Source organism: Zophobas morio, unplaced genomic scaffold (assembly GCF_036711695.1).
Source record: "Zophobas morio isolate AGI-343-1 ecotype UQ-CSIRO unplaced genomic scaffold, CSIRO_AGI_Zmor_V1 ptg000018l, whole genome shotgun sequence".
NCBI lineage: Eukaryota > Metazoa > Arthropoda > Insecta > Coleoptera > Tenebrionidae > Zophobas > Zophobas morio.
This window is the reverse complement of record NW_026972123.1, coordinates 3,957,497-3,985,131: the sequence shown is the minus strand read 5'-3', so window position 1 is coordinate 3,985,131 and position 27,635 is coordinate 3,957,497. Positions and strand designations below refer to the sequence as shown.

General features: G+C 32.1%; 1 protein-coding gene across 3 annotated transcripts in view; it reads left to right on the top strand.

The window, feature by feature from the left end:
* Nucleotides 1-27,635, top strand: part of LOC135130828 (extracellular sulfatase SULF-1 homolog) — a 186,806-nt gene that overhangs the window by 141,654 nt on the left and 17,517 nt on the right. For 2 of the 3 annotated variants that reach the window (XM_064058257.1, XM_064058256.1), the window contains exons 5-8: nucleotides 6,788-7,037; nucleotides 24,208-24,443; nucleotides 24,494-24,855; nucleotides 24,911-25,113. In XM_064058257.1, the coding sequence (XP_063914327.1) occupies nucleotides 6,788-7,037; nucleotides 24,208-24,443; nucleotides 24,494-24,855; nucleotides 24,911-25,113 (1,051 nt within the window). The remainder of the gene's footprint in view (nucleotides 1-6,787; nucleotides 7,038-24,207; nucleotides 24,444-24,493; nucleotides 24,856-24,910; nucleotides 25,114-27,635) is intronic. The other variant, XM_064058255.1, reaches the window with a different exon arrangement.

Genomic DNA, 27,635 nt, shown 5'->3' with positions numbered 1-27,635 from the left:
ATTCAGTAGTGTCAACCTAACGATACAAAAACAAAGTGTCCTTCTTAACAAATTGTTATATATTGGAACGCAGACTATTAATAACGTGTACTTATCCCCATTCCCGCTACAGTATAATGTGTTTATCCACAAGAAATCGATTCATCTATTCAACCTTGGCCTTTGAAGTTTAATTCGTGAAAATTTCAGTATCTGCCTCGATTATCGATGAATCTTTGACATTTCCGTTACAACTTGGTCCCCGTTAAATATTTATCAGTGCATTAAAAACAATGGATTCCAAACCAAAAAATACCTGTTCGGATTCATCGCCTAGTTGAGAAACGTGAAAGTTTAATTCGCGTCCACATTTAGAACTGATCAATTTAGCCCTCACTACTACATTTCACACCCGAAAAGTTCGAAATCAGCAAAAATGCCCTTAAGACCGTGTTATTATGAAAAATTTCACGAATCCCCTTTTAACGATTTCTCCGAAACTTCTTTCAGCGGAAAGCGGGAACCTCCCCCAGTTCTATAAAAAGCAGCAGTTTTTCGTCAAGAATCGCTGAAACGGCCCACAATTTTTCACCTGTTGATCTCCCCGCCCGACCCATTATCCTGCCGCCGAATTTATCCGTATTGACCTGTAAATGTTCTGCAGCGGCGGCGGCCCTCTTCATAAACTTTTCATAAGTGTGACGTATGTGGCTGCCAGAGACGCCGGGATGGCATAAATTATGCAATCATTGAAATATACCTACCTGAGGTGAATTTCCTTCGGACGAGCGAATATGTAAATTCGCAGATTAGCGTCCGAGATAAGGCCGTTGCAGGGCCGTATCGACGGAATCGTGAGTGGTATTGTGTTTGTCGTTGGCCGTTTGCGGGGTACAGCGATTCTCAAAGTGTGGGGCGGATCGAGAGGATTTACAAAATAAAAGACGCAAACGCTGTAAAATAAACTAAGATTTCTGTGAATATGTATATAAAAACCACAAAACACATTCTTAAAATAATTGTATTTTGTGAAACAAAAACTAATAGAAATGTCCTTTCTTATGTACAAAAATTGTATACCGAGCAAATTTGCCGGAACTGTAAAAATGATGTATGTATTGTGTAAATTTCTGAGGAAACGAAGCCGACAATGACTTCTGGATATCGAATACTAGAAGCAAAATGTATTCAACTAATTTTCGAAAATATTTGAAAAATGGTCGAAAATGTCAAAAGTCCCAAAATCAATCTTATGTTATCAAATACTAGCTTCGCCCACCCACCCTCTCTTTTCTCAAAGAGTATGTCATTTGTCAAAACCAGTTTTATCTTAGCAAGTACTAGTCCCGCCCACCCACCCTTTATTTTCTTAGATAGTAGATTGCTAAAATCAGTCTTATCTTTGCTCAATGAAACTGACAGTTTTTAGAATTTTGAAAAAAAAATTACTTTCGAACTGAATATTTCTAAAATCTGCTTCAGGATACGTATTTTTCGAATCAACACGTCGAGATCTAGATTTTAGAATTTTTTGACATCTTTTTCAAAATCCCATTTTTCATTTCTCCCTCTTGAGACTCAAATCATTTTTCCAGAATCGCTCAATGAAATAAGCAATTTTTACGAATTAAAACTACATATTTCCGAAGTCAATATTTCTAAAATCTTGATCTAAGACCATAAACACGTCTAGATATATATTTCAGATCTTTGATGAATATTTACAATTTTTAAAACCCCATTTTTCAGTACTCTGATGAAAATTTCGATTTGATTTTTTTGACCACATTCGAAGACTATTGCAGTTAATTATTCCTTCGTCCTTCGTACTTTTCTTCCTTCGTCCTTCGTACTTTTCTTCCTTCGTCCATCGTCCTTTTCGTCCTTCCTTTTTTCGTCCTTCATCCTTCTCGTCCGTCGCCCTTCCTTCGTCCTTCGTCCCTTTCGTCGTTTTCGTCCTTCGCCCTTTTCGTCCTTCCATTGTCCTTTTCGTCCTATTTGTCCTTCTTCCTTCGTCCTTTTCGTCTTTCGTCCCTTTCGTCCTTCTTCCTTCGTCCTTTTTTTCCTTCTTCCGTCGTCCTTCGTCCTTTTCGCTCTTCCTTGTCCTTTTCTTCCTTCGTCCTTCATACTTTTCTTCCTTCGTCCTTCGTACTTTTCTTCCTTCGTCCTTCGTACTTTTCTTCCTTCGTCCTTTTCGTCCTTCTCTCTTTTCGTCCATCGTCCTTTACGTCCTTCGCCTCTCGTCTTTTTCGTCCATCGTCCTCCGTTCTTTTCGTCCTTCGTCTTTTTCGTCCTTCGTCCCTTTCGTCCTTGGCCCTTTTCGTCCTTCAGTCGTCCTTTTCGTCCTTCTTTCTTCATCCTTTTCGTCCTTCTTTCTTCGTCCTTTTCGTCCTTCATCTTTTTCGTCCGTTCTTCGTCCTTTTTCCTTTGTACTTTTCGTCCTTCCTCCTTTTTCCTTTGTACTTTTCGTCCTTCGTCCTTTTTCCTTTGTACTTTTCGTCCTTCGTCCTTTTTCCTTTGTACTTTTCGTCCTTCGTCCTTTTCCTCCTTCGTTCTTTTCGTCCACGTGTCCTTTTTGTGCTTCGTTCTTCCTTCGTCCTTTTGTTCTGTGTCCTTCGTCCTTTCCGTCCTCCGTCTTTTTCGTCCTTCATCATTTTCGTGCTTCGTCCTTTTCGTCCTCCGTCCTTTTCGTCCTCCGTCCTTTTCGTCCTTCCTTCGTCCTTTCTCCTTTTTGTCCTTTTCGTTCACTTTTTTCGACCACATTCGAAAATTTCCTAAAGAGATTTTTTTTTTAAATTTCGAATTCTAGAATTTATTTTTTAAATTTCGAATTCTAGAATTTATTGTCAACTTCCACTTTTCGAAAACTATTGCAGTTAATTATTCCTGAATTGCTCAATAAAATTGGCAATTTTCAGGATTTTGAAAACAATTGATTTTCGAACTGAATATTTCAAAAATTTTGCTCTGGGACCATAAATACTTAAATCAAGACATGGACATCTATATCCCAGATTTTTTGGTAAAATTTTTAACAACTTTCTCAAAAACCCCACTTTTTAATACCACGTCCTTCGTCCTTTTCGTCCTTAGTCCTATTTGTCCTTCCTTCGTCCTTTTCGTTCTTCGTCCTTTTCGTTCTTCGTCCTTTGTCCTTCGTCCTTTGTCCTTCGTCCTTTTCGTCCTCCGTCTTTTTTATCCTTCATCCTTTTCGTGCTTCGTCCTTTTCGTCCTTCGTCCTTTTCGTGCTTCGTCCTTTTCCTCCTTCGTCCTTTTGGTCCTTCCTCCGTCGTTTGTCCTTTTCGTCCACTTTTTTCGACTACATTCGAAAATTTCCTAGAGATTTTTTTTGAAATTTCGAATTCTAGCGTTTATTTTCAACTTCCACTTTTCGAAAACTATTGCAGCTAATTATTCCTGAATTGCCCAATAAAATTGACAATTTTTAGGATTCTGAAAAAAATTGATTTTCCAACTGAATATTCCTAAAATTTTGCACTGGGACCATAAATACTTAAATCAAGATGTTGACATCTATATCCCTGATTTTTTGGTGAAATTTTAAACAACTTTCTCAAAAACTCCACTTTTTAATACCACGTCCTTCGTCCTTGGTCCTTTTCGTCCTTCCTTCGTCCTTTTCGTCCTTCGTCCCTTTCGTCCTTCGTCCTTTTGTCCTTCTTCCTTCGTCCTTTTCGTTGTTCTTCCGTCGTCCTTCGTCCTTTTCGTTCTTCTTTGTCCTTTTCTTCCTTCGTATTTTTCTTCCTTCGTCCTTTTTGTCCTTCTCCCTTTTCGTCCATCGCCCTTTTCGTCTTTCGTCCTTCGTCCTTTACGTCCTTCTTCCTTCGCCCCTCGTTTTTTTCGTCCATCGTCCTTTTCGTCCTTCCATCGTCCTTTTCGTCCTTCCATCGTCCTTTTCGTCCTTCGTCCCTTTGGTCCTTCTTTCTTTGTCCTTTCGTCCTTCGTCTTTTTCGTCTGTCCGTCCTTTTTCCTTCGTACTTTTCGTCCTTCGTCCTTTTCCCCCTTCGTCCTTTTCGTCCTTCGTTCTTCTTTCGTCCTTTTCGTCCTTTGTACTTCGTCCTTTTCGTCTTTTATCCTTTTCGTCCTCCGTTTTTTTCGTCCTCCGTTTTTTTCGTCCTTTATCCTATTCGTGCTTCGTCCTTTTCGTCCTTCGTCCTTTGCGTCCTTCCTTCGTCCTTTGTCCATTTCGTCCTTCGTCCTTTTCGTCCACTTTTTTTGACCACATTCGAAAATTTCCTAAAGAGATTTTTTTTTGAAAATTTCGATTCTAGAATTTATTTTCAACTTCCACTTTTCGAAAACTATTGCAGTTAATTATTCTTGAATTGCTCAATAAAATTGACAATTCTTAGGATTTTGAAAAAAATTGATTTTCCAACTGAATATTTCTAAAATTTTGCTCTGGGACCATAAATACTCAAATCAAGACGTTGACATCTATATATCCCAGATTTTTTGGTGAAATTTTAAACAACTTTCTCAAAAACTCCACTTTTTAATACCACGTCCTTCGTCTTTTTCGTCCTTTTCTTCTTTCGAACCTTTCGTCCCTCTTTCTTCGACCTTTTCGTTCTCCCTTGTCCTCTTTTTCCTTCGTCCTTCGAACTTTTCTTCCTTCGTCCTTTTCGTGCTTTATCCTTTTCGTCCTTCGTCCTTTTCGTCCTTTTCGTCTTTCTTCCTTCGCCCCTTGTCTTTTTCGTCCTTCGTTCTTTTCGTCCTTCCTTCGTCCTTTCCTTACTTCGTCCTTTTCGTCTTTCGTCCTTTGTCCTTCGTTCTTTTCGTAATTCGTCTTTTTCGTCCTTCGCCCTTCCTTCGTCCTTTTCGTTCTTCGTCCTCTTTCCTCCGTACTTTTCGTCCACGTGTTCTTTTCGTCCTTCATCCTTTTCCTCCTTCGTCCTTTTCGTCCTTCTTCCTTCGTCCTTTTCGTCCTTCTTCCTTCGTCCTTCGTCCTTTTCGTTCTTCCTTCGTACTTCGTTCTTTTCGTCTTTCCTTCGTCCTTTTCTTCCTCCGTCTTTTTCGTTCTTCATCCTTTTCGTGCTTCGTCCTATTTGTCCTTCTTCCTTCGTCCTTTTCGCCCTTTTTCCTTCGTCCTTTTCGTCCTTCCTTCGTTCTTTTCGTCCTTCGTCCCTTTAGTCCTTTCTTCGTCATTTTCGTCCTTCCATCGTCCTTTTCGTCCTTCGTCTTTTTCGTCCTTCGTCCTTTTCGTCCTTTGTCCTTTTTCCTAAGTACTTCTCGTCCTTCGTCCTTTTCGTCCTTCTTCCTTCGTCCTTTTCGTTCGTCCTTCGTTATTTTCGTCATTCCTTCGTCCTTTGCTTCCTTCATCCTTTTCTTCCTTCGTCCTTTTCGTCCTTCGTCCTTTGTCCTTCGTCCTTTTCGTCCTTTGTCCTTCGTCCTTTTCGTCCTTCGTCCTTTGTCCTTCGTCCTTTTCGTCCTCCGTGTTTTTCGTCCTTCCTCCTTTTCGTGCTTCGTCCTTTTCGTCCTTCATCCTTTTCGTGCTTCGTCCTTTTCGACCACATTCGAAAATTATCTAAAGAGATTTTTTTGAAAATTTCGAATTCTAGGATTTATTTTCAGCTTCCACTTTTCGAAAACTCTGACAGTAATTATTCCAGAATTGCTCAATGAAATTGGCAATTTTTAGAATTTTGAAAAAAATTGATTGTCGAACTGAATAATGAATTTTGCTCTGGGACCATAAATACGGTATTATTAGTTTTCAAATCAAAAAATCGACATCTACATATATCCCGGTTTTTTTGTGAATTTTTGAACAACTTTTTCAAAAACCCTACTTTTTAATATCACTTCCTGTTCCTGATGAAAATTTTGACTTTTTCTACCACATTCGAACATTACATAAAGAGATTTTTTTTGAAAATTTCGAATTCTGTAATTTATTTTCAGTTTCCACTTTTGGAAAACTCTTACAGTTATTATTCCAGAAACGCTTAATGAAATTGTCAATTTTTATGATTTAAAAAAAAATTGATTTTAGAACTGAATATTTTTAAAATTTTGCTCTGGGACCATAAGTACACTATTAGTTTCCAAATCAACATCTACATCCCAGATTTTTTTGTGAAGTTCTAAACAATTTTTTCAAAAACTCCACTTTTTAACACTTCATTCGGATGAAAATCGCGATATTTTTTTTCGACTATATTCGAAAATTACCTAAAGAAATTTTTGTTCTTTTCTGTTAAATATTACTTTTTATATAAAATTTTCAGATTTATTTATTATTATAGATGAGTGAGGAGGAAGATTTTTTCTCTCAGTTCCCTAGTATTACGGGTAGATCTTAGACGGGAAGTAATATTTTTTATTAATAGATCAACCTGATCCAGTGAGCAATCGAAAAAACTGACGAATACTGATAATTTGAAAATGACACAAGACGAAATCTCTGAATGATGAAACATGTTATTTAATTGTTATTCAACTTTCATTTTCTTCTTCATAAACACTTCAAGCACGAGGCATGTTGCTGAGAGGCCATTTTTCCCACTTACGGCCGTTTCAGCCGACAGATGTTTTGTTTCCAGTTTCGCTCTTTCTTGCTTTTCTGTTCGTTCAGTAATTTCAAATTTACCGACTCTCCAATAAAACAATAGTGTAGATACAAAAATAGCGTTCTCAGAATCCAGAAACGCCTCTAAGCTCTTCCTTTTTTAAATAAAACCAAAAACCCCACAAAGCGTCGACACAAAGTCGCTCCCTCCAACTTTTTACCCTCAGCTTAAATCCCCAGTCCACCGAGCAAACTCACATAAGCCCCTTTTTGCAGCACTCCCTCCTACGACTACGCCCCCAACCCCGACAAGCAGTGGATCCTGCAGGTCACCCAGAAGATGCAACCCATCCACAAGCAATTCACCGACCTGCTCATGACCAAGCGCCTGCAGACCCTGCAGTCCGTCGACGCCGCCGTCAAGCTCGTCGTCGACGAGCTCAAGGCCCTGGGGGAGCTGGAAAACACCTACATCATCTACACGTCTGACCACGGCTACCACCTGGGCCAGTTCGGTCTGATCAAGGTGAGTGGTTTGCCGAAAGAGCCGACTTCGTGATGAATTCCAAGCAGGAATTTGTGATGAAGTTGGACGTAGAACGTTGCTTTTGCGGATGCATCGCGAGTGGCATGAATAAAAGTTTGATGCACTTTTGAAATATGAGCTCCTTTGGGTCTATTTCTATTATAAAACGCGGTTATTTCGGGAGAGGTGCTCGCGAAAGCGGCTTAGGGGAAGTCGGAACTGGTTTAAGAGGAAAATTGAGAGATGGTTAAGGCGAAATTACACAGTTGGAGGTTCGTCTAGCCTTAGGACTTTTACTGTCGGTAATAATTAAAGAACGAACTGTGAGCTGTGTCGGGTGATGAAAAATAAGATTCTGTATAAGGAAGTAGTAGGTATGTCGAGGATCTAATTATAAAGTGATTCATATGGAGATTAGATCATCGCTCGTCAAGAGTTTTACATTTAGCATATTCGGATGAAAATATTTCGATGTGATGATTGAAAGATGATGAGTTTATTACGTTGTTATATAAGGCTGGCCGCAGACAGTTCAATGTTCAATTTAAAGTCGTACTTTAATTGTTAATTTAAACTCAAGTTATTTGTTTGTTGATTGCTGTTGTAGTGTGAATTAGAGCGTAAATGCATAATGACGAGGTGCACCATCTTGTTGAAACAATTTTTTTTTTATGTTTCTTGGATTTTACGTTTTAGTCAGGTGTCTAGACAATATTATATCATTTGTTTATTCTAGGTATTGAACTTTCTCTTTTCGTGTGGCTATTCTCTGTTTTTCGTTTCGTGGTTTTATCAAGTACAATTTTAGTCATGGACAACATAAATAGGACGTGACTCAAGAGATTTTTTGCACTGCATTCATTGCCCAGTTCTAACACATGTAAAATTTTAATATTTTTTCAAGTAATTCCCACAAATGGTTTAATTATGGCAAAACAATAACCAAAATCTGCTTATTTATACCCCTCAAAAAATTTAGTGACGTCATCGCAAACATGTATTAAATAAGTGTTTCATAAAATGTACTTTACTTTTCAAAATCATTTTTGTTGCACGGGATGGAAAAATCGAAAAATTAAAAATTCGTGAAGTCTAAAATTCGAAAAATCATAATATAAAAAAATTCAAAATTGCAAAAATTGAAGAAAGAAAAATAAAAATTTTTCGGAAAATCGAGAATCGAAAAATTGAAGAATCGGGAAATCGAAAATTCAAAAAGTAAATTGATTGAAAATTCGGATATCGAAAAGTCAAGAAATCAAAAAATCGAAGAGAAAAAAAGTGGAAAAGTGGAAAAATTGAAAAATCGAGAGATAGAAAACAGAAAAATCGAAAAACCGAAAAATCAAAAAACTAAACATCCAAAATTCCAAAAATTTAAAATTCGTATATCGAAAAGTTGAAAACCTGGGAAATCAAAAAATCGAAATATAAAACAATTGCAAAATTAAAAAAATTAATGAAAAAACTGAAACGTCGAAAGATAAAAAACCTGAAAGAATGGAAAAATTGGAACATCGTAAATTCGATAAATCAAATATTCGAGAAAAATTAAAAAATCGAATATAATCCAAAATCGAAAAACCGAGAATCAAAATTCAAATCGAAGAGTGAAAAATCGGAAAATCGAACGCTCGAAAATCTGAAATATCGCAAAATAGAAAACTCGAAAAGTCGAAAATTCAAAATACCGAAAATTGAAAATTCGAGAAAGCGAAAAAGCGAAAGATGGAAAAATCGAAAAATCTTCAGGAAAATCGGCAGGTCAGAAAATTGAAAAATCGGGGAATTGAAAAATCGATGAGTAAAAATGTAAAATTGAGAAATAAAAAATTCGAATATCGAAAAATGGAAAGTAGAACAATTGAACCCTAAAAATGAAGAATGGAAAAATTGAAAATTCGAAAAATCAAAATCGAAAGTCGAAGAATTGAAAATTCGAAAAGAAAAAAAATTGGAAACTCGAACATCGAATAATCGAAAAGTAAAAAAATTGAAAATTCGAATATCGAAACATATAAAAGTCGGAAATTCGAAAAAAACCTCGAAAAAACGAAAAATCAAAAAATAGGAAATCAAAAAATCGAAAAATCCGAAAAATTGAAAATCAAAAAAACGGAAAACTGAAAAATCGAAAACTCAAAAAATCTGGAAATCGAAAATCGTAAAAATTAAAACATCGCAAATTCGACAAATCAAAAAATCCAATAATCGAAAAACCGAGAAATCGACAATTAAAAAAATCGAATGAAAAATCTCAAAATCGAAAATTCCAACATTTAAAATATCGAAAAGTCAAAAATTCGATAAACGAAAATTCGAAAAATCGAAAAAATCGAAAATCACAAAACGGAAAATTCGAAACTGAAAAATCGAAAAATTGAAAAATATAAAAATGGAAAATCCAGAAATTGAAAATTCCGAAAATCGCAAACCAAAAAATTATAAATTCAAAAACTCGATAAATAAAAAAATCGAATAATGGAAAATACACAATACCTAAAAATCAAAAGTCTACGAATCGTATATTCGAAAAATCGAAAATCGAAAAATCGGAAAGTAAAAACACCATAAAATCGAGATATAAAAACAAATGAAAATTCGAATATCGAAAAATGGAAAGTAAAACAATTGAACTCTAAACATGAAGAATGGAAAAAATTGGACATTCCAAAAATGAAAATCGAAAGACGAAGAATTGAAAAATCGGAAAATCGAAAAATTTAAAGATCGAGAACTCGATAAATCGAAAATAAAAAAAAATTGAAATTCGAATATCGAAACCTAGACATAGAAATCGAAAAATCAAAAACTCGAAAAACCAAAAAAACGGAAAACTGAAAGATCGAAAATTCGAAAAATCGATAAATCGAAAATCGTAAAAATCGAAACTTCGAAAACTCGAAAAATTAAATCGAATAATCGAAAAACCCAGAAATCAAAAATTAAAAATAATGGAAGAATTAAAATTCAGAAAATCGAAACGTCGAAAACCCAGTATATCGCAAAATAGAAAAATCGAAAAGTCGAAAATTCAATAAATCGGATAATCGAAAAATAAAAAATTCTTCCGATAAGTCGAAAATAAGCTCAAAATGACGCAAAAAACACAAATGAAAACCACCGGCGTAAATAATGAAAACCTCTGAAAAACCGAAAATTCGAAAAATCCAAAATCGGAAAGTTGAAAAATGAAAAAATCGAAAAGCCAGAAATTGAGAATGGAAAAATCGGAAAATTAAAAATTCGTGAAGTCTAAAATTCGAAAAATCATAATATAGAAAAATTCAAAATTCCAAAAATTGAAGAAAAAAATAAAAATTTTTCGGAAAATCGAGAATCGAAAAATTGAAGAATCGGGAAATCGAAAATTCAGAAAGTAAAACGATTGAAAATTCGGATATCGAACAGTCAAGAAATCAAAAAATCGAAAATTTGAGAAATCGAGGAGAAAAGAAGTGGGAAAGTGGAAAAATTGAAAAATCGAGAGATAGAAAATAGAAACATCGCAAAACCGAAAAATAAAAAAATCGGAACATCCAAAATTCCAAAAATTGAAAATAGAGAAATGAATAATCTTCCAGAAAGTCGAAGAATCGAAAAATTGAAAAATCGGGAAATCAAAAAATCGAAATATAAAACAACTGCAAAATTTAAAAAAATTAATGAAAAAAACTGAAACGTCTAAAGATAAGAAACTGAAAGAATGGAAAAATTGGAACATCGTAAATTCGATAAATCAAATATTCGAGAAAAATTCAAAAATCGAATAAGCGAAAATCCGAGAAATCAAAATTCAAATCGAACAATGAAAAATCGGAAAATCGAACGGTCGAAAATCTGAAATATCGCAAAATAGAAAACTCGAAAAGTCGAAAATTCAGAATACCGAAAAATAAAAATTCGCTGAATCGTATATCCGAAAAATCGAAAATCGAAAAATCAAAAAATCTAAAATTCGAGAAAGCGAAAAATCGAAAAATGGAAAAATCTTCAGGGAATACGAAAAGTCGGAAAATTAAAAAATCGGGGAACTGTTAAATCGAGAAATAAAAAGATTGAAAATGTCGAAATATCAGAGAATAAGAAAAGTCGAAAATTCAAAATACCAAAAAATGAAAATTCGATGAATCGTGTATGAATTCGAAAAATCGAAAATCGAAAAATCAAAGAAACTAAAATTCGAAAAATCGAAAGATTGAAAAACCGGAAAATCTGCCGGAAAGTCGAAAAGTCGGAAAATTGAAAAATCGGGAGTTGAAAAATCGAAAAGTAAGAAAATTCAAAATTCGAATATCGAAAAATGAAAAGTGAAACTGAATTCTAAAAATGGAGGATGGAAAAACTGAAAATTTGAAAAATCAAACTCGAAGAACTGAAAAATCGGAAAGTCGAAAAATCGAAAATCAAAAAAGCAGAAAACTGAAAAACCAAAAATTCTAAGAAACAAATATTCGAAAAAACGAAATATCGAAAATCAAAAAATCGAAATCGAAAAGCTGAAAATAAAAAAATCGGAAACACGAAAAATCAAAAAGCGAAAAAAATTAAGTCTAAAAATAAAGAACAGAACAACTAAAAAATCGAAAATTTAAAAAATCAAAATTCGAAGCATGGAAAGTCAATAAATGGAAAAGTAAAAACATTGAAGATTCGAATATTGGAAAATCAAAAAATCGAAAATTTGAGAAATCGAACAGAAAAGAAGAGGGAAAGTGGAAAAATTGAAAAGTCGAGAGACAGAAAACAGAAAAATCGAAAAACCGAAAAATCAAAAAATCTAAACATCCAATATTCCAAAAATTGAAAATAGAAAAATCTAAAAATGAAAAATCTTCCAGAAAGTCGAAGAATTGAAAGATTGAAAATTTGTAGATCGAAAACTTGAAAACCCGGGAAATCAAAAAATCGAAATATAATCCAAAATCGAAAAACCGAGAATCAAAATTCAAATCGAAGAATGAAAAATCAGAAAATCGAACGGTCGAAAATCTGAAGTATCGCAAAATAGAAAACTCGGGAGTGTCGAAAATTCAAAATACCGAAAAATGAAAATTCGATGAATCGTATGTATTCGAAAAATCGAAAATCGAAAAATGAAAAAAACCAAAATTCGAGAAATCGAAAAATCGAAAGATGGACGAATGGGAAGTTTTCCGGAAAGTCGAAAAATAGAAATAAAAAAAATATGAAAATTCGAATATCGAAACATCGAGGAGTAAGAAAATTCAAAATTCGAGTATTGAAAAAATGAAAAGTTAAAAAATTAAACTCTAAAAATGAAGAATGGAAAAATTGGAAATTCTAAAAATCAAAATCGAAAGACGAATAATTGAAAAATCGGAAAATTGAAAAATTTCAAGATCGAGTCGATAAATCGAAAAGAAAAAAAAATTGGAAACTCAAATATCGAAACAGACATAGAAATCGAAAAATCGGAAGTCAAAAAATCGGAAAACCGAAAAATTGACAATCAAAAAAAACAGAAAACTGAAAAATCGTGAATTAAAAAAATCGAGAAATCAAAGATCGTAAAAATCAAAACTTGGAAAACTCGAAAAATGAAAAAATCAATAATCGAAAACCGAGAAGTCGACAATTCAAAAAGTCGAATGAAAAATCTGAAAACCGAAAATTCCATCATGTGAAATATTGAAAAGTCAAAAATTGATTCGAAAAAACGAAAATCCAAAAATAAAAAATTGAAAAATCTTCCTCAAAGTCGACAAGTCGGAAAATTGAAAAATCGAAAAGTAAAAATCTGTAAAATCTAGAAATAAAAAACTGAAAATTCCAATATGGAAACATCCAAAAGTAAAAAAATTCATAATTCGAATATCGAAAAATGAAAAGTAAAAACATTGAAAATTCGAATGTAGGACAATCAAAAAATTGAAAATCGAAAATTAGAGAAAAGAAGTGGAAAAGTGGAAAAATTGAAAAATCGAGAGATAGAAAGCAGAAAAATCGAAAAACCGACAAGTCAAAAAAAATGAAATATCCAAAATTCCAAAAATTGAAGATAGAAAAATCTAAAAATGAAAAATCTTCCAGAAAGTCGAAGAATCGAAAAATTGAAAAATCGGGAAATCTAAAAGTAGAAAAATAAAAAGATTGAAAATTCGTATATCGAAAAGTTGAAAACCCGGGAAATCAAAAAAATGAAATATAAAACAACTGCAAAATTAAAAAAATTAATGAAAAAACTGAAACGTCTAAAGATAAAAAACTGAAAGAATGGAAAAATTAGAACATCGTAAAATCGATAAATCAAATATTCGAGAAAAATAAAAAATCGAATATAATCTAAAATCGAAAAGCCGTGAATCAAAATTCAAATCGAAGAATGAAAAATTCTGAAATCGAACGGTCGAAAATTTGAAATATCGCAAAATAGAAAACTCGAAATATGAAAATTCGATGAATCGTATGTAATCGAAAAATCGAAAATCGAAAAACCAAAGAAACTAAAATTCCAGAAATCGAAAAATCGAAATATGGAAAAATCGGAAAATGTTCCGGAAATTCGAAAACTTGGAAAATTGAAAAATCGAAAAAGTAAAATGTAAAATCTAGAAATAAAAAAAATGAAAATTCGAATATCGCAACATTGAGGAGTAAGAAAATTCAAAATTCGAATATCGAAAAATGGAAAGTAAAACAATTGAACTCTAAAAATGAAGAATAAAAAAATTGGAAATTCGAAAAATCAAAATCGAAAGATGAAGAATTGCAAACCGAAAAATTATAAATTCCAAAACTCGATAATATAATCGAATAATCGAAAATCGAAAGGTCGAAAAACTGAAATATTGCAAAAAGAAAAGTCGGGAATTCAAAATACCAAAAAATCAAAATAATCTAAAATACGAGAAAGCAAAAAATTGAAATTGAACAGTCGGAAAATTGAAAAATCGGGGAATTCAAAACTCGAATAAAGTAAAAATATAAAACCGAGAAATTAAAAAATTGTAAAATCGAAATGTCGAAACATCGAATAGTAAGAAAGTTCGAAATTCAAATATTGAAAAATGAAAAGTAAAACAACTGAATTCTAAAAATGGAGAATGGAAAAACTAAAAATTCGAGAAATCAAAATCGAACATCGAAAAATCAAAATCGACAGTCGAAGAATTAAAAAATCGGAAAGTCGAAAAATCGAATAATCGAAAAGTGAAAAAATTGAAAATTCGAATATCGAAACAAAAGTCGGAAATTGCATGAATCTAAATTCGATGAAACGAAAAATCGAAAATCAAAAAACCGGAAATCGAAAAATCGGAAATCAAAAAATCGAAAAACCAAAAAATTGAAAATCAAAAAAACGGAAAACTGAAAAATCGAAAATTCGAAAAATCGGGAAATCGAAAATCGTAAAAATCAAAAAATCGAAAAACCAAAAAATTGAAAATCAAAAGAACGGAAAACTGAAAAATCGAAAATTCGAAAAATCGGGAAATCGAAAATCGCAAAAATCGAAACTTCGGAAAGTCGATAAATTAAAAAAAATCCAAAAACCGAGAAGTCGACAACTAAAAAAAATCGAATAAAAAAGTGAAAATCGAAAATTCCAACATTTGGAACATCGAAAAGTGAAAAATTCGATGAATCGAAAAAGCGAAAATTCGAAAAATCGGAAATCAAAAAATGGAAAATTCGAAATTGAAAACTCGGAAAATTGAAAAAACGAAAATCGAGAAAACTGAAAAATTGAAAATTCAAAAAATCCAGAAACCGAAAATCGTAATCAAAACTTCGAAAACTCGAAAAATGAAAAAGTCCAATAATCGAAAAACCGAGAAGTCGACAATTGAAAAAATAGAATGAAAAATCTGAAACTTCGAAATTCCAACATTTGAAATATCGGAGTCAAAAATTCGGTGAATCTAATATTCGAAAAATAGAAAATCGAAAAATATTCCTAAAAGTCGAAAAGTCGGGAATTTGAATAATCGGGAAATTGAAAAATCGAAAAATAAAAAACAGTAAAATCGAGAAATAAAAAAACTGAAAATTCGATTATGGAAACATCGAAAAGTAAAAAAATTCAAAATTCGATATTAATCAATATTCAGTATCGAAAAATAGAAGTCGAAAATTCCTTGAATTAAATATTTGATAAAACGATATTTCTTAAAATCGAAAAACCGAAAAATTGAAAATCAAAAAACCAAAAAATTGAAAATTCGAAAACTGGAAAAATTAAAAAATTGAATAGTTGAAAATCAAAAGGTCGAAAAAGTGAAATATTGCAAGTCAAAAATTCAAAATACCGAAAAATTAAATTTCGATGAATCATATAAATATTAAATATGTAAAATCGATAAATAAAAAATTGAAAATTCGAATGGCGAAACATCGAAGAGTAAGAAAATTCGAAATTCGAATATTGAAAAATGAAAAGTGAACTCTAAAAATAGAGAATGGAAAAACTGAAAATTCGAAAAATCAAAATCGAAAGTCGAAACATCAAAATCGAAAATCGAAGAATTGAAAAATCGGAAAGTCGAAAAATCAAAAAATTGAAAGATCGAGAAGTCGTAAATTCCATGAATCAAAATTCGATAAAACAAAAAATCGAAAATCAAAAAACCGGAAATCGAAAACTCGGAAAACAAAAAATTGAAAATCAAAAAAACGGAAAACTGAAAAATCGAAAAATTAAAAAATCCAATCATCGAAAAACCGAGAAATCGAATGAAAAATCTGAAAATCTAAAATTCCAACATTTGAAATGTCGAAAAGTCAAAAATTCGATGAATCATATATTAGAAAAATCTAAAATCAAAAAATGGAAAATTCTAAATTGAAAAATCGGAAAATTGAATAATCGAAAATAAAAAAATCGAAAAATCAAGTCCACGAATCGTATATTCGAAAAATCTAAAATCGAAAAATAGGAAATCGGAAAGTAGAAACACTGTAAAATCGAAAAATAAAAAAATTGACAAATCCAATATCGAAAAATCGAAAAATCAAAAAATCGAAAATCAAAAAACCGAAATTCGAAAAATCGGGAATCAAAAAATCGAAAAACCAAAAAATTGAAAATCAAAGAAACAGAAAATTGAAAAATCGAAGTATTAAATTTCGGAAAATCGAAAGGTCGTAAATCCAAACAATCGCAAAATAGAAAAATCGAAAAGTCGAATATACAAAATACCGAAAAATCAAAAATTCACGAATCGTATATTCGAAAAATCGTTAAGTAGAAAATCGAAAAATGGAAAAACCTTCCAGAAGGTCAAAAAGTCGGAAAATTGAAAAATAGAAAAGTAGATACACTGTAAAATCGAGAAAAAATATTTAAAATTCGAATGTGGAAACATCGAAAAGTAAAAAAAACTGAAAAATCGAAATTCGAAAAATCGAAAAACCAAAAAATTGAAAATCGAATAATCGGAAATCAAAAAATCGAAGATCCAAAAAGTGAAAATCAAAAACACGGAAAACTGAAAAATCAAAAATTCAAAAAATCGAGAAATCGGAAATAGTAAAAATCAAAACTTCGAAAACGTGATAAATTAAAAAATCGAAAGACTTGAAATTCGGAAACTCGAAAGGTCGAATATCCAAAATACTGACAAATGAGAATTCTATAAATCGGATAATCGAGAAATCGAAAAATAGAAAGTTCTTCCGGTAAGTCGAAAGTGTGAAAATTGAAAAATTGGGAAATTGAAAAATCGAAAAGTAAAAAAATTGTAAAATCGAGAAATAAGAAAATTCAAAATTAGAATTTCGAAAAATGAAAAGCGTAACAATTGAACTCTTAAAATGAAGAATCGGAAAGTCGAAAAATCGATCAATCACATATTCGAAAAAATTGAAAAACTGAAAAACGGGAAATCAAAAAACCGGAAAACGAGAAAATAGGAAATCAAAAAATCGACAATTGGAAAAATCGAGAAATCGAAAATCGTAGAAATCAAAACTTCGAAAGCTCGATAAATTAAAAAATTGAATAGAATAATCGAAAAACTGAGAAGTCGACAATTAACAAAATCGAATGAAAAATTTGAAATTTCGAAAAATTGAAAATTCTATGATTGAATATTAAAAAAATTGAAAAATCGAATAATTAAAAGCACAACAATTGAACTCTTAAACTGAAGAATCGGAAAGTCGAAAAATTGAGAAATTGAAAGAACGAAAAGTGAAAAAATTGTAAATTCGAACATCGAAAAAATAGAAAAGTCCAAAAATTCGATGAATTAAATTTTCGAAAAAATTGAAAAACCGAAAAATCGAAAATAAAAAAACCGGAAATCAAAAATCGACAATTGGAAAAATCGAATCGAATAATCGAAAAACCGAGAAGTCGACAATTAAAAAAATCGAATGCAAAATTTGAAAATCATAAAATATGTAGATTTCAGAGCCCGAAGTTTTGCAATTTTAAAGTTAAAAATCTAGGTGTCTATGGTAAACACTCCGCCTCCTTCTAAGTATTCTACAGCACCGACCCTGTAAAATTTTAGTATACTTAAAAAATCTTATTTAGCTGACAAAAAAACTGACCAAAACTCCCGTTTATCCCCGCCAAAAATGTAATGACGTCATTTTAAAATTTTGACAAGTAGAACTCGCTTGAATTTTATAATGTAATTTTCTCCAGTGAAGTATTATAATGTGAATCACTAATATGCACATAAAGCGAAATTATACATTTCTGCCGTACCTGTTAAACAACCGATAATAACCAGAAAAAAAACAGCGGATATTTAATTAAGCAAAATTTTAACATTCAGAGTAAGCGGTTCCGCAGTTCGAAAATAGCACAAAAACTCGCATTAATTAGCACGATCAAGCCTTATCTTTTCCTCAAACGATCTGCTAACAGCATAAAACGTTTTTGCGCGCAATTTACGGCAAAATAATCGATAATTGCAGTAGGTAATGTGCAAATTACAGAACCGGCGATAATTTAATAAGTCCGTGCGAATAAATAAAAGCAGCGTTCGAAAATTACATCTAATAATAACAAACTGGTTATGCGGAATTAGAGCGCACTTGCACAAATTAACATTTTCAAGAAGTGCTCGTTTATTCGTGGCCGTTTCGTGTCGACTTGCCATAATTTACGGAACTCACTCAATTTAGCTACATAGAAACGTTAGCATTAAAATAATAAGTAAACATGATGTTACGAGGCTTCGCAAAAACCTTGTCCCACGTAAGATCCAAGTATGCGCAATTACGTATGTAAACATCTGCATAAATCCAATTTAACGTCTTCGTGAATGCGAAATGTTACGGTTATTGCTGCTAGTCGGTGAGTTATGTTTCGAAGAGATCCCGTGGGAAATTTTGCGATTAGGCATCTCAGGAAGCAGACGTGGTGAGGAGGAAGGTTTACTTTTGCTAGATTATAATGATGTGCACCTGCTTAGATCATAAATCTGGATTCTGCACGTGAGGGTTTTTGTTGAGGAGGTCGCCGTGGGAACGCAACCAATAATACATGGTTAATTGTAGAGCGGTCGAAGCGACATTAATTTTTATGAAGATTCCTGCTTAAATTTACTTCTATATCTAGAATGTGTCTGCTGAGTGTCAGTTTTAGCACTTTACGAAAGTCTATTATAGAGATCCGAGAGGCGCTGTCCTCTAGTGGTGAGTTACTGAAAATGTGGGTAAAGGTCGAACTGTTCTACAGATTTCTATTCCGTACTCCACGAAAATAAGTGGTTGTCTACCCACAATTGAAAAACCCAGCTATCTTATAAACTTCAAATAAATATTACATGTATGTTTTCATTATAACTTTTTCAAAATTTCCATTTGGTTTTGTAAATTTCGACTTCTAGAGTTTATTTTTGACCTTCTTTCTTCGAAAACCCTTACCGTTCTTCCAAAATCGCTCACTGAAAATCTCAATCATTTTTAGGATTAAAAAAATTATTTTCAAACTGAATACTTCTAAAATCTTGCTTCAGAATCATAAACACGTATTTTTTGAAGCGACATGGCTAGATCTAGATTTCAGAATTTTTTTCTGAATTTTTAGACAACTTCAAAAATTCCGTTTTTCATTACTTTCCTCTAACGAAAATTTTGACCTTTTCAACCACTTTTGAAAATTACCGAAGGATTTTTTTGTAGATTTCGACTTGTAGATTTATTTTCAATGTTTCCAGTTTTCGAATGTTTGATTTTTCGATTTTCCAATTTTTCGAATACTTGATTCATCAAATTTTTAATTCTTCGATTTTACGATCGTTTGATATTCGAACTTTCAATTTTTTATTTTTCGATTTTCGAATTTTTGATTTTTTATTTTTCGATTTTCGAATTTTTGATTTTTCAATTTTTCCTTTCTTCAATTCTTGACTGCAGTTTTTTACTTCTAGGTTTTTCGATATTCGAATTTGTGTCTTATTTTTCGATTTTTCAGATTTTCCATTCTACAGTCTTTAGATTTTCCAATTTTATTTTATTTTCGATTATACAATTTTTTGATATTCCAATTTTCAGTTTTTTACTTTTCAATTTTTGATTATTCAATTCTTAATTTTTAGACTTCAATATTTTTACTTTCCGATTTTTCAGTTGTTCGATTTTTCAATTTTTTACTTGTTGTCGAGATCTAGATTTCAGATTTTTTTGTGAATTTTTAGACAAATTTTTTCTCTGTTGAAAATTTTGACTTTTTTAACCACTTTTGAAAATTACCGAAAGACATTTTTTATAGATTTCGACCTAGAATTTATTTTCGGCCTCATTTGTTCGAAAATTTGTACCATTTTTCCAGAATCGTTCAATGAAATAGGTACTTTTTAGGATTAAAAAAAATGTTTCCAAACTGAATTTTTCGAAAATCTTAATCTGGGACTATATTCCAGAAATATATATTGAGATCTATATTCTAGAATTTTTCATGACTTTTCAGACAACTTTTTCAAAAGCTACATTTTTCAATACTCACCCCTGATGAAAATTTTAAAATATTCCTGCGCTTGTGATTTATGAATCCGCGTTGAGTTTTTACCATAGACATCCAGATTAAAAAAAAATCAAATTTTATTTCAACATTTTACAATTTAACTTTGAAATTATTACAAAACTGAATAATCTGGAATCTATGTTTCGATATTTCGAATTTTCGATTTTTCCATTTTGCAATATTACAAATTTTTGAATTTTCGATTTCTCAATTTTTGGATTTTCTATTATTCGATTTTTCAATGTTTCCAGTTTTCGAATTTTTGATTTTTGATTTTCCGGTTTTCCGATTTTTCGAATATTTGATTCATCAAATTTTAGACTTTTCTATTTGTCGAACTTCCATTTTTCGATGTTCAAATTTTCAATTTTTTTACTTTCCAATTTTTCGATTTTTCGACTTTGCGATTTTCGCATTTTCAATTCTTCGATTTTACGATCTCTCGACATTCGAGTTTTCATTTTTTTACTTTTCGATATTCGAATTTTGGATTTTTCCATTTTTCCTTTCTTCATTTCTTGACTGCAGTTTGTGACTTCTAGGTTTTTCGATATTCGAATTTGCCGTGTTTTATTTTTCGATTTTTCAGTTTTTCCATTCTACAGTCTTTAGATTTTCTAATTTTATTTTATTTTCGATTATACAATCTTTTGATATTCGAATTTTCAGTTTTTTACTTTTCAATTTTTGATTATTCAATTCTTAATTTTTAGACTTCAATTTTTTTACTTTCCGATTTTTCAGTTTTTCGATTTTTCAATTTTTTACTTTTCGTCTAGATCTGGATTTCAGAATTTTTTGTGAATTTTGAGACAAATTTTTCAAAAACTCCATTATTCATTACCCCTCTGTTGAAAATTTTGACTTTTAAAAATTATCGAAAAACATTTTTTTGTAGATTTCGATCTCTAATTTTTCGAAAACCAGAAATATATTGAGCTCTATGTTCTAGAATTTTTTATGGCTTTTCAGACAACTTTTTCAAAAGCTACATTTTTCACTACTCTCCCCTGAAAATTTAAAAATATTCCTGCACTTGTGATTTATGAATCCACGTTGAGTTTTTACCATAGACATCCAGATTAAAAAAAAAAATCAAATTTTATTGTTTCCACTTTTCTAATTTTTGATTTTTCGAATTTTTAATTTCCGTATTTTCAATTTTCGATATTCCCATTTTTGATTTCTCGATTTTTCGGTTTTCCGATGTTTCGAATATTTGATTAATCAAATTTTAGACTTTCCCATTTTTCGAATTTTCATTTTTCGATGTTCAAATTTTCAACTTTTTTACTTTACAATTTTTCGACTTTGCGATTTTCGAATTTTCAATTCTTCGATTTTACGATCTTTGGACATTCTTCGATTTTTCAGTTTTTCGATTTTTCAATTTTTTACTTTTTCTCGAGATCTAGATTTCAGAATTTTTTGTCAATTTTTAGACAAATTTCTCAAAAACTCCATTTTTCATTACTTCCATCAGTTGAAAATATTGAGTTTTTTAACTATTTTTGAAAATTACTGAAAGACATTTTTGTAGATTTCGATCTCTAGAATTTATTTTCGGCCTCATTTGTTCGAAAACTTATACCATTTTTCCAAAATCGTTCAATGAAACAGACCCTTTTTAGGATTAAAAAAAATGTTTCTAAACTGATTTTTGTGAAATCTTGATCTGGGACTATATGTATTCCAGAAATATATTGAGATCGTATGTTCTAGAATTTTTTATGGCTTTTCAGCCAACTTTTTCAAAAGCTACATTTTTCACTACTCTCCCCTGATGAAAATTTTGAAATTTTTAAAATATTCCTGCACTTGTGATTTATGAATCCGCGTTGAGTTTTTACCATAGACATCCAGATTTAAAAAAAATCAAATTTCATTTCAACATTTTACAATTTAACTTTGAAATTGCAAAACTGAATGATCTGAAATCTATTTTTCGATATTTTGAATTTTCGATTTTTCCATGTTTCCAGTTTTCGAATTTTTGATTTTTGGAATTTTTAATTTACGTATTTTCAATTTTCGATATTCCGATTTTTGATTTCTCGATTTTCGATTTTCCGATTTTTCGAATATTTGATTCATCAAATTTTAGACTTTTCTATTTTTCGAATTTCCATTTTTCGATGTTCAAATTTTCAACTTTTTTACTTTTCAATTTTTCGATTTTTCGACTTTCCGATTTTCGATGCCCAGATTTTTGGAAAAAAAAAATCAAATTGTTTTTCAACATTTTACAATTTAATTTTGAAAATACAAAACTGAATATAATCTGGAATCTATTTTTGGATATTTCGAATTTTCGATTTTTTTACTTTTCGATTTTCGAATTTTTGATTTTTCAATTTTTCCTTTCTTCATTTCTTGACTTCAGTTTGTTACTTTTAGGTTTTTCGATATTAGAATTTGCTGTTTTTTATTTTTCCATTTTTCGGTTTTTCCATTGTACAGTTTTTAGATTTTCCAATTTTATTTACTTTTCAATTTTTGATTTCCAAATTTTCATTGTTTCAGTTCTTCGATTTTTCGACTTTGCGATTTTCGAATTTTTGATTTCAGTTTTTCCTTTCTTCATTTTTTGGCTTCAGTTTGTTACTTTTAGGTTTTTCAGTTTTTCGATTTGTCAATTTTTCTACTTTTTGTCGAGATTTCAGAATTTTTTGTGAATTTTTAGACAACCTTTTTAAAAACTCCGTTTCTCAATATTGACGAAAATTTTGACTTTTTTAACCACTTTTGAAAATTACCTACAAAATTTTTGTTGTAGATTTCTATCTCTAGAATTTATTTTCGGCCACGTTTGTTTGCACATTCATACCAATTTTCCAGAATCAATGAAATAGGCAATTTTTAGGATTAAAAAAAATTATATTTCCAAACTGAATATATCTAAAATCTTAATCTGAGACCATATTCCAGAAATATAATTATCGGGATCTATATTACAATTTTTTTTATGTCTTTTTAGACAACTTTTTTTCAAAAGCTCCATTTTCACTACTCTCCCCTAATGAAAATTTTGAAAAATGTTTCACCCACAATCGCGAAAGTTACTTAGAGATCTTTTTAAACATTTCGAACTCTAGAATAAATTTTCAGCTCTATTTTTCGAAAACTCTTATCATTATTATTCCAGAATTGCTCAATAGGCAATTTTTAGGATTAAAAAAAAATTCCAAACTGAATATGTATTTCTAAAATATTGATCTGGGACCATATTTTAGAAATATATCAAGATCTATATATTCCAGAATTTTTTATGACTTGTTGGACAACTTTTTCAAAAGCTCATTTTTCACTACTCTCCTCTGATAAAATTTTGAAATTTTTTCAACCATCTTCGAAAATTTTCTAAAGAGATTTTTTTGTAGATTTCTACCTCTATAATTTATTTTCGGCTTCATTTCTTTGAAAACTAAATTGTACCACTGTTCCAGAATCGCTCAATAAAATATGGAAATTTTTAGGATTTTTAAAATACATTCAAACTGAATATTTCTAAAATCTTGATCTGAGACCATAACACTTTCAGATCTATATTTTAGATTTTTTTGTAAATATTTAGAGAACTTTTTCGAAAACGTCATTTTTCAGTACTCTTTCTAAATGAAAATTTAGAGCTCGAGAATTTATTTTCAGTTTGCATTTTTCGAAAAGGCTTACCATTATAATTTCAGAATTGCTCAATAGACAATTATTAGGAAAAAAAAATCCAAACTGAATATTTGCAAAATCTTGATCTGGGACCATATTCCAGAAATATCTCAAGATCTATATTTCACAATTTTTTGAAACTTGTTAGGCAACGTTTTCAAAAGTTCATTTTTTACTACTCTCCCCTGACGAAAATTTTGAAATTTTTTCAAGCACCTTCGAAAATTACCTAAAGAGCTTTTTTTGTAGATTTGTATCTGTCGAATTTATTTTCAGCCTCATTTTAACGAAAATTAGTACAACTGTTCCAGAATCGCTCAATGAATGAAATATGGAAATTTTTAGGATTAAAAAACCAAAACTTTTAAAATCTTGATCTGAATTAATCAAATACATTTGCTTATCCACCTCAAAAAATTGATGACGTCACCTTAAATTTAAAAATATAAAAGCGGATTCGACTTCCCTTACGTATATGAAGTAATCAGACTTTTATTCATGCACATCCCCCTTCCACCCCTTTGCAGCACCCTTTAAAACTTGTTCGTTATTATTTTCAAGGGCAAAAGTTTTCCGTTTGAATTTGATGTCCGAATACCATTTTTAGTCCGCGGTCCAGGTGTCGAACCTGGCACCGTAGTCGATGATATAGTACTTAACATAGATCTCGCGCCGACATTCTTGGACATCGCCGGAGTGGAAGCGCCGCCCCACATGGACGGCCGCTCCGTCCTGCCCCTCTTCCACAACTCCAAAAGGAAAAGGATGCGTTGGCCCGACACCTTCCTCATAGAAAGGTACTGTCCCTACACTTGTTAAGTTCTTCCGCTACAACGTCTCGTTGCAGCTCCGGCCGTCGCGAGACGCCGTACCTCGACGCCAAATTCAAAACCAAGCTCGCCACCCGCCGCAACGCCACCACCCCCCAGCCCCCGTCGACCTTCGCCCCCGCCGACTACTCCATGGCCACCTCCACCAAGCCGCCGGCCGAGCTCGCCACCGCCGCGCCCCGCAGAGTATACGAATCAGGTGAGGACCTCACGTTAGATTCGTTCGGTGACGACGAAGACGACGATATCGACGAGGATGACGATATCGACGACGACGAGGACGACATCGACGGGGGATACGACGACGGCGTCGACGACGACATTTACGCTTATAGTAACGAGGCGAATGTTACTAGTAAGAACCTAATCAGGGGTGAGGGTACTAACCGGCCGTCGGGACCGGCGACATTGACTTGACCGAGGTCGTTTTGCAGATAGTTTTCCGTCCAACAAGCTGGAGAGGCTGACGACGGAGTGCGCCGCCGACGAGATGAAGCCCCCGTGCCGGGCCAGCCAGAGGTGGTACTGCGTCAACGAGAACGGCAGGTGGAGGAAGCACAAGTGCAAGTCGGTGGTGGTGCACTTCAGGAAGTGCGCGTGCTTCACGGAGGCGGGGTTGGTGTATAAGAGGATACCGGTGAGTAATAATAACTTAGGGAAAACAGTCACCGGTGTGAAGACAGCAACGATTTACCAGCAACGATTTTAGTACGAACCATAATTTCATGCAGGCGGCACACCCATGGAAATACATATGGGGCACCCCTGTAATTCGCTTATCAGTGTTTGTGCCACGATGAAATTCAGTGTGGGAGTTCTTTAGAATTTATAACGAATTATCAGCCCCGTAGCTACGGGGGGGCAAGAGGGGGCTGAGCCCCCCCTAGCAGTTGTGGTTGCCCCCCCTGGAAGACTTATACATTATAAATTTCAAATTAGTAATAAAATTTCAATATAATGCCGATTGCCGAAGCATATTAACTGGCCCCACCCGCCTCACCTTGTATTTTCGTACAGGGTATATTATTTGGCAATATCACCTTACCGTTGATGTTGACCGTATAAAAAAATGAACATGTCACATTTTATTCCATAGCCTACTATGTAGGTACTTGAGAAAAGTCAAAAATGTATGGATTTTCTAAAAATTGAGCTTTTATTGAAATGGACAAAAAATAGACAAAAAATTCTGAGATGTAGATCTCGATGAGCTTAATCAAAAAACATAAGGTCTTGATGGTCCCAGACCAAGATTTTTCAAAAATTCGGTTCCAAAATCGACATTTCAAAATTTCTGAAAAATTACATTTCTTTTGGCGGCTCTGGAAAAATTGTACGAATTTTCGAAAAAATAAACCAAAAAAAAAACATTTGGAGATCGAAATCAATAAAAAGATCCCTTCTGCTAGTTTTCGAAAATGCGTGGGAAAAGTCAAATTTTTTTTATAGATTTTCAAAAATTGAGCTTTCGTTGAAATTGGCTGAAAATCTACAAAAAATTCTGAGATGTAGATCTCGACGAGTTTAGTCAAAAAACATAAGGTCTTGCTGCTATTCGGTTTCCAAGTCGAATTTTTAAAATTTCTCAAAAATTATACTCCTATTTCTTTTGACGGTTCTAGAAAAATTTTACAAATTTTCGATCAAATAAAACCAAAAACAACATCTGAAGATTGAAATAAATAAAAGAATGACTTTCGGTAATTTTTGGAAATGCTAAGAAAAGTCAAAATTTATTTAATCCCTTTTGCTAAATTTCGAAGATGCTTGGGAAAAGTCAAAAAATGTATATGGATTTTCAAAAATTGAGCTTTTGTTGAAATTAACAAAAAATCAACAAAAAATTCCGAGATGTAGATCTCGATGAGCTTAATCCAAAAACATAAGGTCTTGATGGTCCTAGACCAAGATTTTCGAAAAATTCGGTTTCATAGTCGACATTTCAAAATTTCTCAAAAATTACATTTCTTTTGGCGGCTTTGGAAAAATTGTACAAATTTTCGAGAAAATAAAACCAAAAACAACATTTGGAGATCGACATCGATAAAGAGATCCCTTTTGCTAATTTTCGAAAACGGTTGGGAAAAGTCATAAACATTTTATAGATTTTCAAAAATTTAGCTTTTGTTGAAGTTGACTAAAAATCCACAAAAAAATCTGAAATGTTGATCTCGACGAGCTCAATCAAAAAACACAAGGTCTAGATGATCCCAGATCAAGATTTTCGAAACATTCGGTTTCAAAGTTCAAAAATTACATTTCGTTTGGCGATTGCTGAAAAATTTTACGACTTTTCAACCAAATAAAACCAAAAACAACATCTGGAGATCGAAATCAATAAAGGAATTCCTTTTGGTAATCTCGAACGTGCTTGAAAAAAGTCAAAAATTTGATACAGGTTTTCAAAAATTGCCGTATTTCTTCCGTCGATTCTGGAAAAATTGTAAGAATTTTCAAAAAAATTGAATCCAAAACGATTTTTGGAAATCGAGATGAACAAAGGAGTCTCTTTTGATAATTTTTAAAAATGCTTGGGAAAAGTCAAAAATTTTATATGGGTTTTCAAAAATTGAACTTTCGTAAAAGTTGACAAAAAATTCTGAAATATAGATTTGGACGAGCTTAAAAAACATGACAGGTTCATGGTTCCGGATAAAAATTTTCGAAATACTCGGTTTCGAGCTCGAATTTTCAAAATCTCTCAAAAATTACCATATTTCTTTTGACGATTGTGGAAAAATTGTACGAATTTTCGAAAAAATAACCAAAAACAACATCTGGAGATCGAAATCAATAAAGAAATCCCTTTTGGTAATCTCGAACGTGCTTAAAAAAAAGTCAAAAATTTGATGCAGGTTCTCAAAAATTGCCATATTTCTCCCGTCGATTCTGGAAAAAAAGTTAGAATTTTCAAAAAAATTGAGTCCAAAACGATTTCTGGAAATCGAGATGAACAAAGGAATCTCTTTTGGTAATTTTCGAAAATGCTTGGGAAAAGCCAAAAATTTTATATGGGTTTTCAAAAATTGAACTTTCGTAAAAGTTGACAAAAAATTCTGAAATATTGATTTCGACGAGCTTAAAAAAACATGACAGGTTCAAGGTTCCGGATCAAAATTTTCGAAATACTCGGTTTCGAGCTGGAATTTTCAAAATTTC